At 45.9% G+C, this 15,179-nt stretch overlaps 1 protein-coding gene across 1 annotated transcript in view; it reads right to left on the bottom strand.

Moving 5' to 3' along the window:
* Positions 1-729: 729 nt before the first annotated feature.
* The window catches only part of LOC126241361 (proline-rich protein 2-like), an 85,891-nt gene continuing 71,441 nt past the window's right edge, over positions 730-15,179 (bottom strand). The window contains exon 3 of the mRNA XM_049948000.1: positions 730-891. Coding sequence (XP_049803957.1) covers positions 730-891 — 162 coding nt within the window. The remainder of the gene's footprint in view (positions 892-15,179) is intronic.

The following is a 15,179-nucleotide window of genomic DNA, read 5'->3' as shown; positions in this document are numbered from 1 at the left end:
TTTACATAGATATCTCTACTCGTGGAGCCATACTAGCGATGTGGACACATATTATGTATCGTAGCAAAGCTTGCCGTTCGCTGTGGACATGACATCATTACAGAGAACAACACAGGTGCACCGGATGCGGTGTCCATCGGCAAATAGGTAAACAGACATATCGGATAGGTACATAACGTTTATATACACAATATTGTTTGTCGGACACTATTGTATTTCGACGACCACAAACAAAAATCATGACATGTACACAACTGTTGTACTATTGCTTTGCTTCCTCAAGCGTAGCCACGGTATTAGACATTATCTACAGAGAACTAGATGTCATTTATTGGGTGTATTGAAATTAATGAGCGGTAGTGTATTGCTTCTTGTTGAATCACCCTGTGTATTATTGTGGTCAGGAAATTTCAAGGGTTGTCTCTGAGATCCCCTTTTTTTTTTCGTGCCGTGAGCGTATGTTCAATTAATATCGAGACGAGTTGTGTTTGCTAGAGGTGCCGGCGTCGGTTTTGGACGAGGGAGCGAGCGGCATGCGTGGCTCACACACCTCCGGAGGAGGGGGACAGGGGTGAGGGGAGGAGGGTTGATCCACCGCTGCGCGGCGCTCTTTAAGCGCCGGGATATTAGCGCACGGCGTAATTTCCTGGCGAGCGCTGAGCGCGCCAAGCCACGACGCTTATCCGTGACGCGGGGGCCCTCAGCGTACATTAGCGGGCTTTACGGCGCTTACTGCTGCGACCTAGGGGCCTGGGCCGCCTTCCGCCTAACAAGTGGCCGGCGCTCCGGGCACTGTGCTCGTTCCAGCAGCGCCTCCAGCTGCCAGACCCCAGCGTACTCTCGTAGCAGCACCAGTGGAATCTCACCTCCTCTAACCAATTTTGTTTGTTCCTTTGCATGTAAATGTCTCCAGTCCGAGACAAATAGAGCCCTTCGCCACAGCGCAGCGACATACCTCTAGAGGAGCCAAATGGAAGTTCTGTGGGTCACTGACAAAATGAGGTCTTTTTGTTTGAGTCATCATCTGACTGGTTGGATGTGGCCTGCCACGAATTTCTTTCCTGTGCCAAAAATTTTGGTCTCAGAGTAGCAGTTGCAATCTATGTCCTCAGTTATGTGCTGGATGTATTCCAAAGCTGTTTTAACCCTCCAGAGTCCCTTCTAGTACGAGTGAAGTTTTTTCCCGATGTCTTAAAAGATGTTCTATTTACCTGTAGCTCAATATTTTCTATAGTTAAAACTTTGAACATAGTTGCTAAGGTTCAGTGACCGTGTCAGAATTATATTAGAACAAATAAGCCCTCGATGCTACTATGAGCATCGTCATCAGAATTTAAAAAATGGTTCAAATGGCTCTGAGCACTATGGGACTCAACTGCTGTGGTCATTAGTCCCCTAGAACTTAGAACTACTTAAACCTAACTAACCTAAGGACATCACACACATCCATCCCCGAGGCAGGATTCGAACCTGCGACCGTAGCAGTCGCACGGTTCCGGACTGCGCGCCTAGAACCGCGAGACCACCGCGGCCGGCTCAGAATTACACTAACTGTTCTAAAACATAATAGGTGTATAAGACATTAATCAATTAAAGTGTGTACTGACTGGAAAGAGATGCAGTACTTACTAGTCACATTTTAAAAAATCTAAGCCGGAAAATCGACGTCATGAATAATTGTAAATAAGTTAAGATGGCGAGCCGCTAAGGGCTGCTCGTACCTGAGTGAAGAAGGGGTGCAACAAAACTCTATTCGTGACGTCGCCTTTCCGGCTTAGATTTTTTAAAATGTGGCTTGTAAGTACTGAATATCTTTCCAGTCAGTACACACTTTAATTTATTAATGTCTTATATAGCTATTATGTTTTAGAACAGTTAGTTTAATTCTGAAGACGACGCTCATAGTAGCGTCGAAACCTGATCAATTTTGACTTAATATTTGTGACCGAGGGCTTATTTGTTCTAATATTTTCTATAGTTTCCTTTGCTCAACGATTATGCGGACAACTCTTTCATACCTTAGTTTATCAGCACACCTAATTTTCAACATTCTTCTGTAGCACCACATCACGAACGATTCGATTCTCTTCTCTTCAGGTTTTCCCACAGCTCGTGCTTCAGTACCACAGAATGCTGTGCTCTAAAAGTACATTCTCAGAAAATTCTATCTCAAATTAAGGCTATGTCTGACACCAGGAGACTTCTCTCGGTCAGAAATACCCTGTCTGCCAGCGCTAGTCTGCTTTTTATATCTTTACTTCGCCGTCATGAGTTGTTTTTGCTTCCAAGGTAGCAGAAAGCCTCAACTTCGTCTGCTTCGTGATCAACAGTACTGGTGTTAAGTTTCTCGCTGTACTCATTTCTTCTACTTCTCATTACTTTTGTCTTGTTCTGTTTTATTCTTAATCCAAATTTAGGTACTCATTAAACTGTTGATTCCACCCAGCAGATCCCGTAATTCTTCTTCACTTGCACTGAGGACAGAAGTGTCATCAGCGAGTCTTGTCGTTGATATCATTTCATACTGAATTTTAATCCCACCTTTGAATCTTTGATTTGCATCACTGCTTTTTCATTGTACAGATTTAACAGTAGAGGCGGAAAACTACAACCCTACCTTACACCATTTTTAAACCCAGCTCTTCGTTCTTGGCCTCTAACTCTTATTACTCCCTCTTGGCTCCTGCACATGTTGTATCAATCCATCTCTTCCTATAGCTTACCTTTATTTTCCTCAGAATTTTGAACATATTGTACATCTGATGTTGTAGAACTCTTTTCCCAGGTCGATAAATCTTCTAAACGTGTTCTGATTTCTCTTCAACCTTGCTTCCATAATCAGCCGCAACGGCATAACTGCTTTTTTTGTGCCTTTACCTTTCTTAAAGCCAAACTGGTCGTCATGTAAGAGACCCTCCAATTTCTTTTCTACCCTTCTGTATCTTATTCTTGTTACGAACTTGGATGGATGGCCGGCCGAAGTGGCCGTGCGGTTAAAGGCGCTGCAGTCTGGAACCGCAAGACCGCTACGGTCGCAGGTTCGAATCCTGCCTCGGGCATGGATGTTTGTGATGTCCTTAGGTTAGTTAGGTTTAACTAGTTCTAAGTTCTAGGGGACTAATGACCTCAGCAGTTGAGTCCCATAGTGCTCAGAGCCATTTGAACCATTTTTTGAACATGGATGGATGAAGCATTGCGCCGACTGTGCGACAATTCTCGCACTTGTCGGTTTTTATCTTCAGAATTGTGTGGATGAAGTTTTTCCGAATGTTTATGTGGCCAGTTTGATATATTCTACACTCCAAAATGGAGTACCGAATGGTAATTCGTTTCCTTCATTTTAACAGACACAACAGTGCAGCAATATATAATAATGTGGTAGAAACCTGCTGCAGCAATGCAATGTCTTATTACGGTGATCATGCGGCACAGATACTGCCAGTGTGGTGAAAAATCTCAAAGGCGAAGAACAAACTGACACACAATCTCTCTATGGCAAACAGGGAATCGCCTGAGGAGGCCGTGATCCTCAAAGATCGGCGTAGCACAGTCGAGGTGTTGGGGTAAAGTGGAACCCACTCACCAGCGCTGTGACGGTTCTCGTCCGTCACGGTTACGAGCAGATCGGAACGCCCCACGACTTCGCCGCGACGGAAGCGTGCACGTCGGCCGCACCTGTGGAGAGGGCGATCCGCCGCGACCGCTTCGGCGCGGTTGCCTTGTCGAGCTCTCTCAGGTCCTGTGTGGTAGCCACCAAGTTAACACTACGGTTGTTGATAAACCATCGATATATCGTACTTTTTCCAGAAAGTGCAAATGGACTCTGGAGATATTTTCCCCCGACAAATCGATGTATCGATGTCAAAAACGCAATATCGAGTGCCGATATTTTTATTTTATACTACATCTTTTTCAAAATTTTCGGAAAATATTCGCAGTTTTCCTTTTTAAATTGTAATGTGGGATCCAATTTTACTCTCACTGTGCGAAGGAGTCTTACTACTTTTAGAGCCTTCATCACGTCCAATCCTTCTGATCGACAGTGTGAAGCAATTGTGTGTGGCAAAAAAGGAATCCGATGGGCCTAGGTGGCGTGAGGGGGGGGGGGGGGGCGGCGGCGGTGTGAATGGAACAACAAGATTTCCAGTGTGAGGTAACAGCACCATTTTTAACGCACCTAGCGTTCTGTTTCATCACAAACCCTTGCTGAAAATGGTGAACAAAAATCTGAACGACAAGAGTAGTCGTTGCGGTGGGCTGAAACGTGTCAGGGAAAATGCTGACGTAATCTACACTGCCAACAGAAACTGCAACGTTTAGCTTCACCATGTCATTCTGACACCACACCTGCTAGGTCGCTGGCGTTTGCAGAAATGAAAAAGAGAAAACAGGGAAAACAAAATGAAGAGTTCCGGGCAAACCCTATACGTGACAAAACTGAACGATGGATCCATCAGACACCTTTTGTTGTGCCACTTACGTGAAGTTACCATTGTAGGCACAGTGGTTATCGCCAAGCTTCAGCATGCATCATTTTAATTTCAATTCTTGGTCTAGGGAGGGATAGACAGGCTGCTACTTTGTTGATTTACAGAATATCTAATAATAAATCAACACTTAAATATACAGCTCTAAAACTAGCGGTATATTTATAATGTTGTCGTGGTCTTCAGTCCTGAGACTGGTTTGATGCACCTCTCCATGCTACTTTATCCTGTGCAAGCTTCTTCGTGTCCCAGTACCTACTGCAACCTACATCTTTCTGAATCTGCTTAGTGTATTCATCTCTTGGTCTCCCTCTACGATTTTTACCCTCCACGCTGCCCTCAAATGCTAAATTTGTGATCCCTTGATGCCTCAGAACATGTCCTATCAACCGATCCCTTCTTCTAGTCAAGTTGTGCCACAAACTTCTCTTCTCCCCAATCCTATTCAATACCTCCTCATTAGTTACGTGATCTACCCACCTTATCTTCAGCATTCTTCTGTAGCACCACATTTCGAAAGCTTCTATTCTCTTCTTGTCCAAACTGGTTATCGTCCATGTTTACTTCCATACATGGCTACACTCCATACAAATACTTTCAGAAACGACTTCCTGACACTTAAATCTATCCTCGATGTTAACAAATTTCTCTTCTTCAGAAACGATTTCCTCGCCATTGCCAGTCTACATTTTATATCCTCTCTACTTCGACCATCATCAGTTATTTTACTCCCTAAATAGCAAAACTCCTTTACTACTATAAGTGTCTCATTTCCTAATCTAATCCCCTCAGCATCACCCGATTTCATTCGACTACATTCCATTGTCCTCCTTTTGCTTTTGTTGATGTTTATCTTATATCCTCCTTTCAAGACACTGTCCATTCCGTTCAACTGCTCTTCCAAGTCCTTTGCCCCCTCTGACAGAATTACAATGTCATCGGCGAACCTCAAAGTTTTTACTTCTTCTCCATGAATTTTAATTGTAGAGCCGATATTTTCATATGCGAATACGTCGTTATTTTCTCCGTCGATAGTTCTATGTATCGATATCTTTTGGATATACCGACAGCCAGTAACGATATTACTATAAGTTTCAATCTCTCGGATTGCCGATACTTTTAAAAATATCAACAGTTCTAGTTAACACAGGACGTCTTGCTGTATGTACCGCAAACTGGGAATCATTACCGGGTCCTAGAGCCAGTATATGACGTTGGAACATTAGCCTGCTCTGTTTCTTTTACCGACCACTGTGGCAGAGCGGAAGTCTAGGGGACTGATGACCTCAGATGTTAAGTCCCATAATGCTTAGAGCCATTTGAACGATTTTTTCTGTTTCTTTTGTGCATATGTAATGTTTGGCTTACTGGGAAGTTGCGCAGTGGCAAGCGCCACTCTGCGACTAACGCTGGCGTTTAATCACTCGAGGCAGATGTGTGCATTACAAGCCGTGGCCATTCATCATTGTTTGACGCTAAGAGACTCGTGTTATCTCGTGTGGTCTAATGGATGGCCGTGACTGTGCATTAGTTTAAGAATATTCACCACCATCACTTTTTTCTAATATTCTTGTTTATTGCTGTATATTTTGGTAGGCCCTTCTATTCAAACAAGGTTCTGTCACTTTTGACATGGGGACGATTTGACGTTTACCTGTGCCTTTGCTAACTTGATCTTTAAACTGTCTGAGATCGTTATGTACTGTTGTTGTTTTAATGCAATGTGGACGTTAGGCTATTTCTTTCGTTTGGTTCTTGTCTTTCTTTTTCTTGATACATTTTGAAAGGGTTGCTTTGGGTACTTGAGAACCTCCATTAACCTATACCGAGGTATGTTTAATAATAATTCACTTTTCATAATTTAATATTTTTCACTTTGTACACTATTCACATTTCACAGATCAAATGATGGTAACTGTCTTACCGAAACTGGTCATCATAAATGAAGGTTTTACAAATGCAGTCTTCGCTGAGAATTTGTCTTGTTACAAGCTGAATATTTACAGATCGCTCCTTCTTACTCTGTATGAACAAATTAACTATTTTGTGTATTTTAGGGGTCGTTATATATAAAATTTCGAAAGGAAGTCATTTGATGTTGATGTGAAAGAAGGTAGATTTAGAGAAGGGGGACGGTTTATGGTCGTGATAAAACTGTAATTTTGTAGCTTACCCCTTGACTCGGGATTCACTTTAACGTGTGGGTATTTGTGTTGTTTAATGATAATTGGTTATTTGTGGAATGTCGTTATGCACACTCCTCGACTCCAACACCACCACGCCCTCTACCAACGCAAACATCTTGCATGACAGTTTGAACATGACGATCATCTCCACTCTCTAGGCTCATCGACTGCTTACACTCATCGACAAATCCCATCGAAACAACACGATAGCGGAAATGTTGCATCTGTGTCAAATGGATTCAAATACTTTTAGCCCCCTAATCTCCATAGCAAGTGCTGGCTGTATCGCTATGACTCCAAAACAAATAAAAATGGAAGCACTGGAAACGTGTGGAGTCGCCACCACAGAAAAAGGCGAAGACCCAACCATCACTGGGTTTGTGTTTTTAGGGACTGCACCGGTTTAATGTTAATACACTGCCGTTTGTGAAAAGTGCTACACCGAGAAGGAATTGCCCGAATAGCGCCACCGTTGGTGGAAGTGGCGTCGGGTGTGCAAGCAATACGTGCTACATTTTGCAGCGAGATGGGGTACACGTAGGCCGAGCAAAGCCCACTAGTGTCGGTCCGACAGGGTCAGTGTTGCGCCTAATGTAGTGGGTGCAGAGCTGTCGCACAAGGTGGAAACAATACAGTGAATGCCAGTATGCCTCGTCGACGTCAAAGGGAGCCATATCGGCATGTGAGCGAGTTTTAACGGGGCAGAATGATCGATCTCCGGGAAAGGAGGTTGTCATACCGTGACATTTCTTCTCGCACAGGGCACGCTGCCACGATAGTGATGCGTATGTGGAAGCAGTGTATAGAGGGAGGTCGTACGCAGCGACGAGTGGGGACTGGACCACGGAACGTGACCACAGCACGGGCTGACCGCCATCTTGTCCGCGTGCCATTACGGACCGTACAGCTTCGTCCACAGTGTTGGCTCGTCGCTGCAGCACTGCAACAGGTGCGAACTTGTCTGCATCGACGGTTCGTCGCCGTCTGCGGCAGGTTGGACTGGTTGCACGTGTGCCATTATGTCGCCTGCCAATGTCCAGAAACCGCAAGCTTCTCCGACTGCCATGGGACGTGAACACGGTCACTGGGTTGCTAAGGGGCAACATGTAATCTTTTCGGAAGAGTCGCGCTTCAACGTGTCGTACAGTGATGGCCGCATACGTGTTCCGCGGTACCGTGGTGAGCGCAACATGGAGGGCTGCGTTGTGGGGCGGCATAGCGGACAAACAGCAGGTGTGACGGTTCGGGGTGCAATTGGTTGCAACAACCGATCTGGCCTCGTACGTATTGCGGGCACTTTGAACAGCAACCGGAACCTAACGGAGGTTGTGGAGCCTGCTTCAGGCATCCCCACAGGCTACATTTCAACAGGACAATGCCCGGCCACATATTGCGAGGAATGTACAGGCCTTCTTCGAAGAGCGACGGCTACCATTGGTTCCCTGGCCTGGACGTTCGCCAGATATGTCGCGCATCGAACATTTCTGGCACCTGGTGCGCCACGGTCCTCCAGTAACTGGTGTCACGGATTTGTGGGCTCGGATACAAACTGCGTGGATGGAAATCCCTCAGGAACGTATTCAGAACATTATTGATTCAATGCGACGGCGTATAGCAGCTCTAATTGCAGCGCACGGTGGCCACACGACATACTAAATAGTAGGGCTCAAAGGACATGTACAGATTTGAAAAGGTAATTATTTGTTACTTGTTATGAACCTAACCTGTGGTAATAAATTAATTGAATTCATGCCTTTGGAGTGGCCGAGCGGTTCTAGGCGCTTCAGTCTGGAACCGCGCGACCGCTACGGCCGCAGGTTCGAAACCTGCCTCGGGCATGGACGTATGTGATCTCCTTAGGTTAGTTAGGTTTAAGTAATTGTAAGTTCTAGGGGACTGATGACCTCAGATGTGAAGTCCCATAGTGCTCAGAGCCATTTGTACCATTTTTGAACCAATTCATGCCTTTCCCTCTTGGTATTGCAATTTCCACAAACGGTTATGTAGATTATCCTTGCAAGGCAGCATACCGTCACAGAAGCATGCTACCGTATCCACCAGCTGAGGTTAGTGGAGGCTATCAAAATGAAATGTCATGGGAAGCAATTCAAGAGGGTGTTTGCTGATTGTTTGTCTCACCACCCTGACATGGCACCCGGCGATTACTTCCTCATTCTACAGCTGAGGAAATGGCGCTGTGGCTTTTATGACTGGAATGTCTCCTCAACAGCTAAAATGAAGTCTCTAGGAAACAACGTCTTCCACTGGGAACAAGGTATCGCATTGACGGTTGAATTTTCTGACGGCGCCACCAATTTTGTTGGCGGTCCCTCAGAAATTAGCAGCTCGGAAACAATAGTGGAAGGCAGCCGACGGAGCAAACATGCAGGTACGCCGAATGCAGGACTTATGCAGCTCTTTATGCATCACGATGTGGACAAAGCCAGTCACCGCAGTGCTGCAAGTACAGCGGGAAACCACAGCTCTTGCAGAACAAGGCAAGCCGTTACCACACTCCCAGCCACGGATTTGTTGTACTGAGTGCGTCTGTAAACAGCGCATTGGCATAAGAAGAGGGTCGCGAACTGGTATAAATTGTCATTAATTTGAGCACAGGTATAGCAGTCCACCAGCAGCTACAGGGACGAGGAGGTCACTGCGGGCCACCGAGTGACCTGCGACTGTATGCGACGCATCAAGTTCGGGCGTCCACCACCGCACCTTCTGGTAGTCACGAGTCCTCCTCCTTGTACTTTGATCTTCTCCACTCGTGGGCAACCTCGTGGCCCAGCCAAGCGGCTGCCAGACTTCTGCCCTGGATGGTAGTGGAATGAAGCCTAGTGTGGCCGCCTGGGCCCAAGTGCAGTCACTCGATGGGGAGAGTTCCACCCCAGGAAGCTGACAAAAATGGTTCAAATGGCTCTGAGCACTATGGGACTTAACTTCTGAGGTCATCAGTCCCCTAGAACTTAGAACTACTTAAACCTAACTAACCGAAGGACATCACACACATACATGCCCGAGACAGGATTCGAACCTGCGACCGTACCGGTCGCGCGGTTCCAGACTGAAACGCCTAGAACCGCTCGGCCACCCCGGCCGGCTGCTGGGCACAGTGATCCATCCACCTGGTACCTTATGTTGTCAAAATCATGAGCTGTTTGTAGCGTCCTGCCCACAATGCTCCAAACCTTCTCAAACGGTGAGAGAGATCCGGCGATCTTGCTGACCAAGTGAGGATTTGGCAAGCACGGAGCTGAAGACAAAACATTAGAAAGTCTCGCCTTCTGCGAGCGTGTATTATCTAGCTGAAATTTAAGCCCAAGATGGTCCCCCATGGAGGGCAACGAAACAGGGCGTAGAATATCGTCGACGTACTTCTGTACTGTAAAGAAGCCGCAGATGACAACCAAAGGGGTCCTTTTATGAAAAGAAATGGTACCCAAAACCGTGACTCCTGCTTGTCAGGTGACAGGAAGGTCTCCCACTGCTGTTTGGGATGCCTCCAGACAAGTCTTTGCTGGTCACCTGGTCTCAGTTCGAAGCGCCACTCGTCACTGTAGACAATTCTACTCAAGTAATCGAGACTGGAGGCCGGAGACGTCTCTGGAGGCGCCCCTCACAGCTGTGGTACACCCACCTGACGGTAACCCGCCATACTGCCCGACAACCAACCACGGTCTGGCAAGCCGTTTATTTTCATACCAGACCCCTTTGGTTGTCATGCGCGGCACTCTTACAACACAGTGGAACGTCGAAGACATTCTGCGCACCGTTTTGTTGCCCTTCATGAGAAGCAACCCTGGGGTTACTTATCAGCAAGGTACACTACTGGCCATTAAAATTGCTACACCAAGAAGAAACGCAGATGATAAACGGGTATTCATTCGACAAATATATTATACTAGAACTGACATGAGATTACATTTTCACCCAATTTGGATGCATAGATCCTGACAAATCAGTACCCAGAACAACCACCTCTGGCCCTAATAACGGCCTTTATACGCCTGGGCATTGAGTCAAACAGAGCTTGGATGGCGAGTACAGGTACCACAGTTCATCAAGAGTAGTGACTGGCGTATTGTGACGAGCCAGTTGCTCGGCCACCATTGACCAGACGTTTTCAGTTGGTGAGAGATCTGGAGAATGTGCTGGCCAGCGCAGCAGTCGAACATTTTCTGCATCAAGAAAGGCCCGTACAGGACCTGCAACATGCGGTCGTGCATTATCCTGCTGAAATGTACGGTTTCGCAGGGATCCAATGAAGGGTAGAGCCACGGGTCGTACCACATCTGAAATGTAACGTCCACTGTTCAAAGTGCCGCCAATGAGAACAAGAGGTGACCGAGACGTGTAACCAATGGCACCCCATACCATCACGCCGGGTGATACGTCAGTATGGCGATGACGAATACACGCTGCCAATGTGCGTTCTCTGCGATGTCGCCAAACACGGATGCGACCATCATGATGGTGTAAACAGAACCTGGACTCATCCGAAAAAATAACGTTTTGCCATTCGTACACCCAGGTCCGTCGTTGAGTACTCTATCGCAGGCGCTCCTCTCTGTGATGCAGCGTCGAGGGAAACCGCAGCCATGGTCTCCGAGCTGATAGTCCGTGCAGTTGCAAACGTCGTCGAACTGTTCGTGCAGTTGGTTCTTGTCTTGCAAACGTCCTCATCTGTTGACTCAGGGATCGAGACGTGGTTGCACGATCCGTTACAGCCATGCGGATAAGATGCCTGTCATCTCGACTGCTAGTGATACGAGGCCGTTGGGATCCAGCACGGCGTTCCGTATTCCCCTCCTGAACCCACCGATTCCATATTCTGCTAACAGTCATTGGATCTCGACCAACGCGAGCAGCAATGTCGCAATACAATAAACCGCAATCACAATAGGCTACAATCCGACCTTTATCAAAGTCATAAACGTGATGGTACGCATTTCTCCTCCTTACACGAGGCATCACAACAACGTTTCTCCAGGCAACGCCAGTCAACTGCTGTTTGTGGATGAGAAATCGGTTGGAAACTCTCCTCATGTCAGCACATTGTAGGTGTCGCCAAAGGCACCAACCTTGTGTGAATGATCTGAAAAGCTGATCATTTGCATATCACGGCATCTTCTCCGTGTCGGTTAAATTTCGCGTCTGTAGCGCGTGGTGTACCAATTTTAATGGCCAGTAGTGTAATTCCCGCCTGCGCACGGTGAGAGTTTCTGTGCCTGCGTTCGTGCTTATGAAACCGTACCTTAGCCCAAATGACAACGTTTCGACGATGATGATGATGATTATGATGTTTGGTTTGTGGGGCGCTCAACTGCGCTGGTATCAGCGCCCGTACAAATTCCCAACCGTAGCTCAGTCCAATGTCGCCACTTTCATGAATGAGGATGAAATGAGGAGGGCAACACAAACACCCAGTTATCTCGAGACAGGTGAAAATCCCTGACCCCGCCGGGAATCGAACCCAGGACCCCGTGCTCGGGAAGCGAGAACGCGACCGCGAGACCACGAGCTGCGGACAGAAAGTTTCGAGCATAATGGGCAGGGCCTTCCAGCCATCTTGGATTCTTGACAACATAATGCGCCAGTTGGACAGTGTTTGGCACGATATCCCTCAGGAGAAAATCCAGCAACCATATCAATCAACACTGCTTGCTTGCGTGTCAGAGGTGGACCAAAGCGTTATTAACTTTCTCAGCTTCTGAAGCTCTTTCTCTTGAATAAATCGTCCAATTTTTCCGAAACATATCATTTGTTACTTTGTACAGGTAAATCGTATATATTGACTAGTATCCCATACAGATAATTACTTCGAGGTGCGTCCTTTTTCGGGTGTATGTAGAGGACTTACACCATCGTCAATAAATAAACCTTTATGGATACCCCTTGTATCATAGGTCGTTGAAGCAACAGTGTTCTCTGAAGGAAATCAAAAAGACTTCTGTCCTGCCCGTTCTCAAGAAGAGTCACCAGACAGATGCACCTAACTATAGCCCAATATCACTGAAGCCGGTTTGCCATAGAAGTGTGAAATTTGTTTTACGCCAGTGTACTGTGTCCTTGTGGCACGAAAATCTCCGCAACAGATACGAATACGAATCCCGTCGACCAGATCATGTCATCTTCAAAATGCTCTGTTCGTCCATGAAATACAGAGCGCAGTAGATGAACTTGCTAGGTTTATATCATGTTACTTGATTTGAGCAAGAAATTCGATGCCGGTTTGCACTGCTTCCTACCTAATGTTATAAAACGTTAGAGAATATTCGACCAGTTTTGATTCAGGACTGTCCAGCAAACAAATTTAAACACGTTTTCCTCAAAGGTTCGAAATTGTCGTATATGCTCTCTCTCTCACTCTCTCCCCCCTCCTCCCCCCTCCTCTCCACCCTGCCTCCCCCTCTCCCTCGCCCTCTCCATCTCGTATGATGCGGACTGTCTGTGGGAAAATCCACTGGCATAAGCAGCTATGACAAAAGGCAGCATTGTAGGTCTCGGCACCCGAGAACGATTATCTCTGAAAAACCGAAGCTGGTTGGCTGACCGCAGGCTACTGTCATGAACAGCCATGAAAAGTGGTTCAAGGATGGTGAAACCACAAGTAGGCGACGAGCTGTCGGACGTCCACGCCTCGCCACAAAACGCAGGAATCGGAGCTTTACCCGCTCTGTAAACCAGGCCAGGTTAGTGGCGACCTGTTGCAGATCTGACGGCAGAGCACAGTGCAGGGACCATCGTTTCGGAGCACACAGTTCAGTGCAATATTGTTGAACACAGGACTTGCAGGAGATGACCACAACGTATTCCCATATTGAGCAAACGATTGATAGAAACGTTTCGCCTGGTCGGTCGAATCACGTTTCAAGGTTGATGAGGTCGAAGGTAGAGTCGGCACACGCCACCATTCTGGCGAACAGCTGCTCGAAGCATGCACCGTGCCAGGGCAGTGGGTGGCAGTGGTATCCTGTAGGAGACACCTATCTCTCCACAGTATCTGTGGTAGTAACCTAAATAAACATTACTGTGGGCAACGTGCATCATTACAAGCGTCGTAACCTTTCCGACGACCATGGCACCTTGTAACCGGATAAATGTCCGTGTCCCGCGGCAGGAATCGAGCTACAATGATGGTGAGCAATTGGTCGCCAAGTTTTCCTGTTCTGTATCCGATTTAACACACTTGCGACGCTATGGGGTGCCATCACCGCGCCCGAGAAACATCTAGCCGTGATCTACATGAAATGGGTGACCTGTGCTTGCCAAGTAACTCCGGGAACATGACAAGGACTTTTAGAATCCATGTCAAGTAGAATCGCTGCTGTATTGCGTTACAAAGGCGGACCAACACGCCGTCAGGTGGTCATAACGCTTTGGCTCTCTAGAATATATACACCGGTATGCGAAACATAAGGACAAAAGTAAATTTCGCAGATGAGACACTGCCATGCAACATAGCTCGATGAAACCTGGACCATACATATAATAAACTGCTAAACTATACTACAGAAAGTAACTGAAAGAAATACACAATGAGGCGAAAAGAAAGGACACTTTTATTCAGAGACAATAATTACATTGAAGTCAACGCTATTAATGATTGCCCCTCTGCACATTAAAAAAGGACAATGTTAGTTCGGATTCAGCCATCTCTCTCGATATTAGGACACAACACACACTTCTCCCTTTAAAAAATCGCACCAGTCCAAATTTTGACACATCGATGAAGCAGAATCCAAGCAACATGACACTAATTTAGCCATCTCAGAACTCCACTGAGGCTGTGCAGCGTGTAGCATAGATTGTGAAAAGCACGTTTCTTAACATTAACCGAATTTTCCGTCGGTGCTTAGCAGAACATATAATAATATTAAACGGGAAAGCAACTCCTAATATTCTGGAAAATCGTAATTACTTGATCACGGAATGGATTTCTGCTTTTTAAATCACCATCAGGCGACAACTGAAAGTCACAAATACAGAAAAAAGATCTGTGCGACTTATCAAGTATTTATTGTACAGAACATACAAAAATAGCGTACAGCGTTTACAAAGAAAAAATTAATCTTGTTGTCACACAGAAATAATCACATTCATTAAAAATAAGAGCGAAATGAAATTTTTATGTGTATATATATTCAATAACTCATAAGAAGTAACATGAATTTACAACTTGAATTCAGTATTGTGACGAGAAGTTAATTTAACAAAGTTAAAAAAGGAAATTGAATCTGATCATCTAATACTAAGCATTCTGGCATTGTGTGTCATGTGTTTGTCTATTTTCAATGTTTCCTGTAGGGTCATCATTCTGCTTTTTGTAACAGAATGTAAAACTTCACATTCTAAATCATTTGAATAGTTTTCTATTAAAAGATGATCAACAAAGTTTGAATCTTTCTTCCTTAACGTCCAGCTTCTGTCACGCTCAGGTGACGTAATTGCCACAGCTCAGTCTAACCGACCAATATATAAGTTTTCCACTGCTTGCATATGA

Source organism: Schistocerca nitens, chromosome 1 (genome assembly GCF_023898315.1).
Source record: "Schistocerca nitens isolate TAMUIC-IGC-003100 chromosome 1, iqSchNite1.1, whole genome shotgun sequence".
NCBI classification, from domain to species: domain Eukaryota; kingdom Metazoa; phylum Arthropoda; class Insecta; order Orthoptera; family Acrididae; genus Schistocerca; species Schistocerca nitens.
The sequence above is the reverse complement of the archived record's forward strand: the minus strand, read 5'-3'. Positions and strand labels throughout refer to the sequence as shown.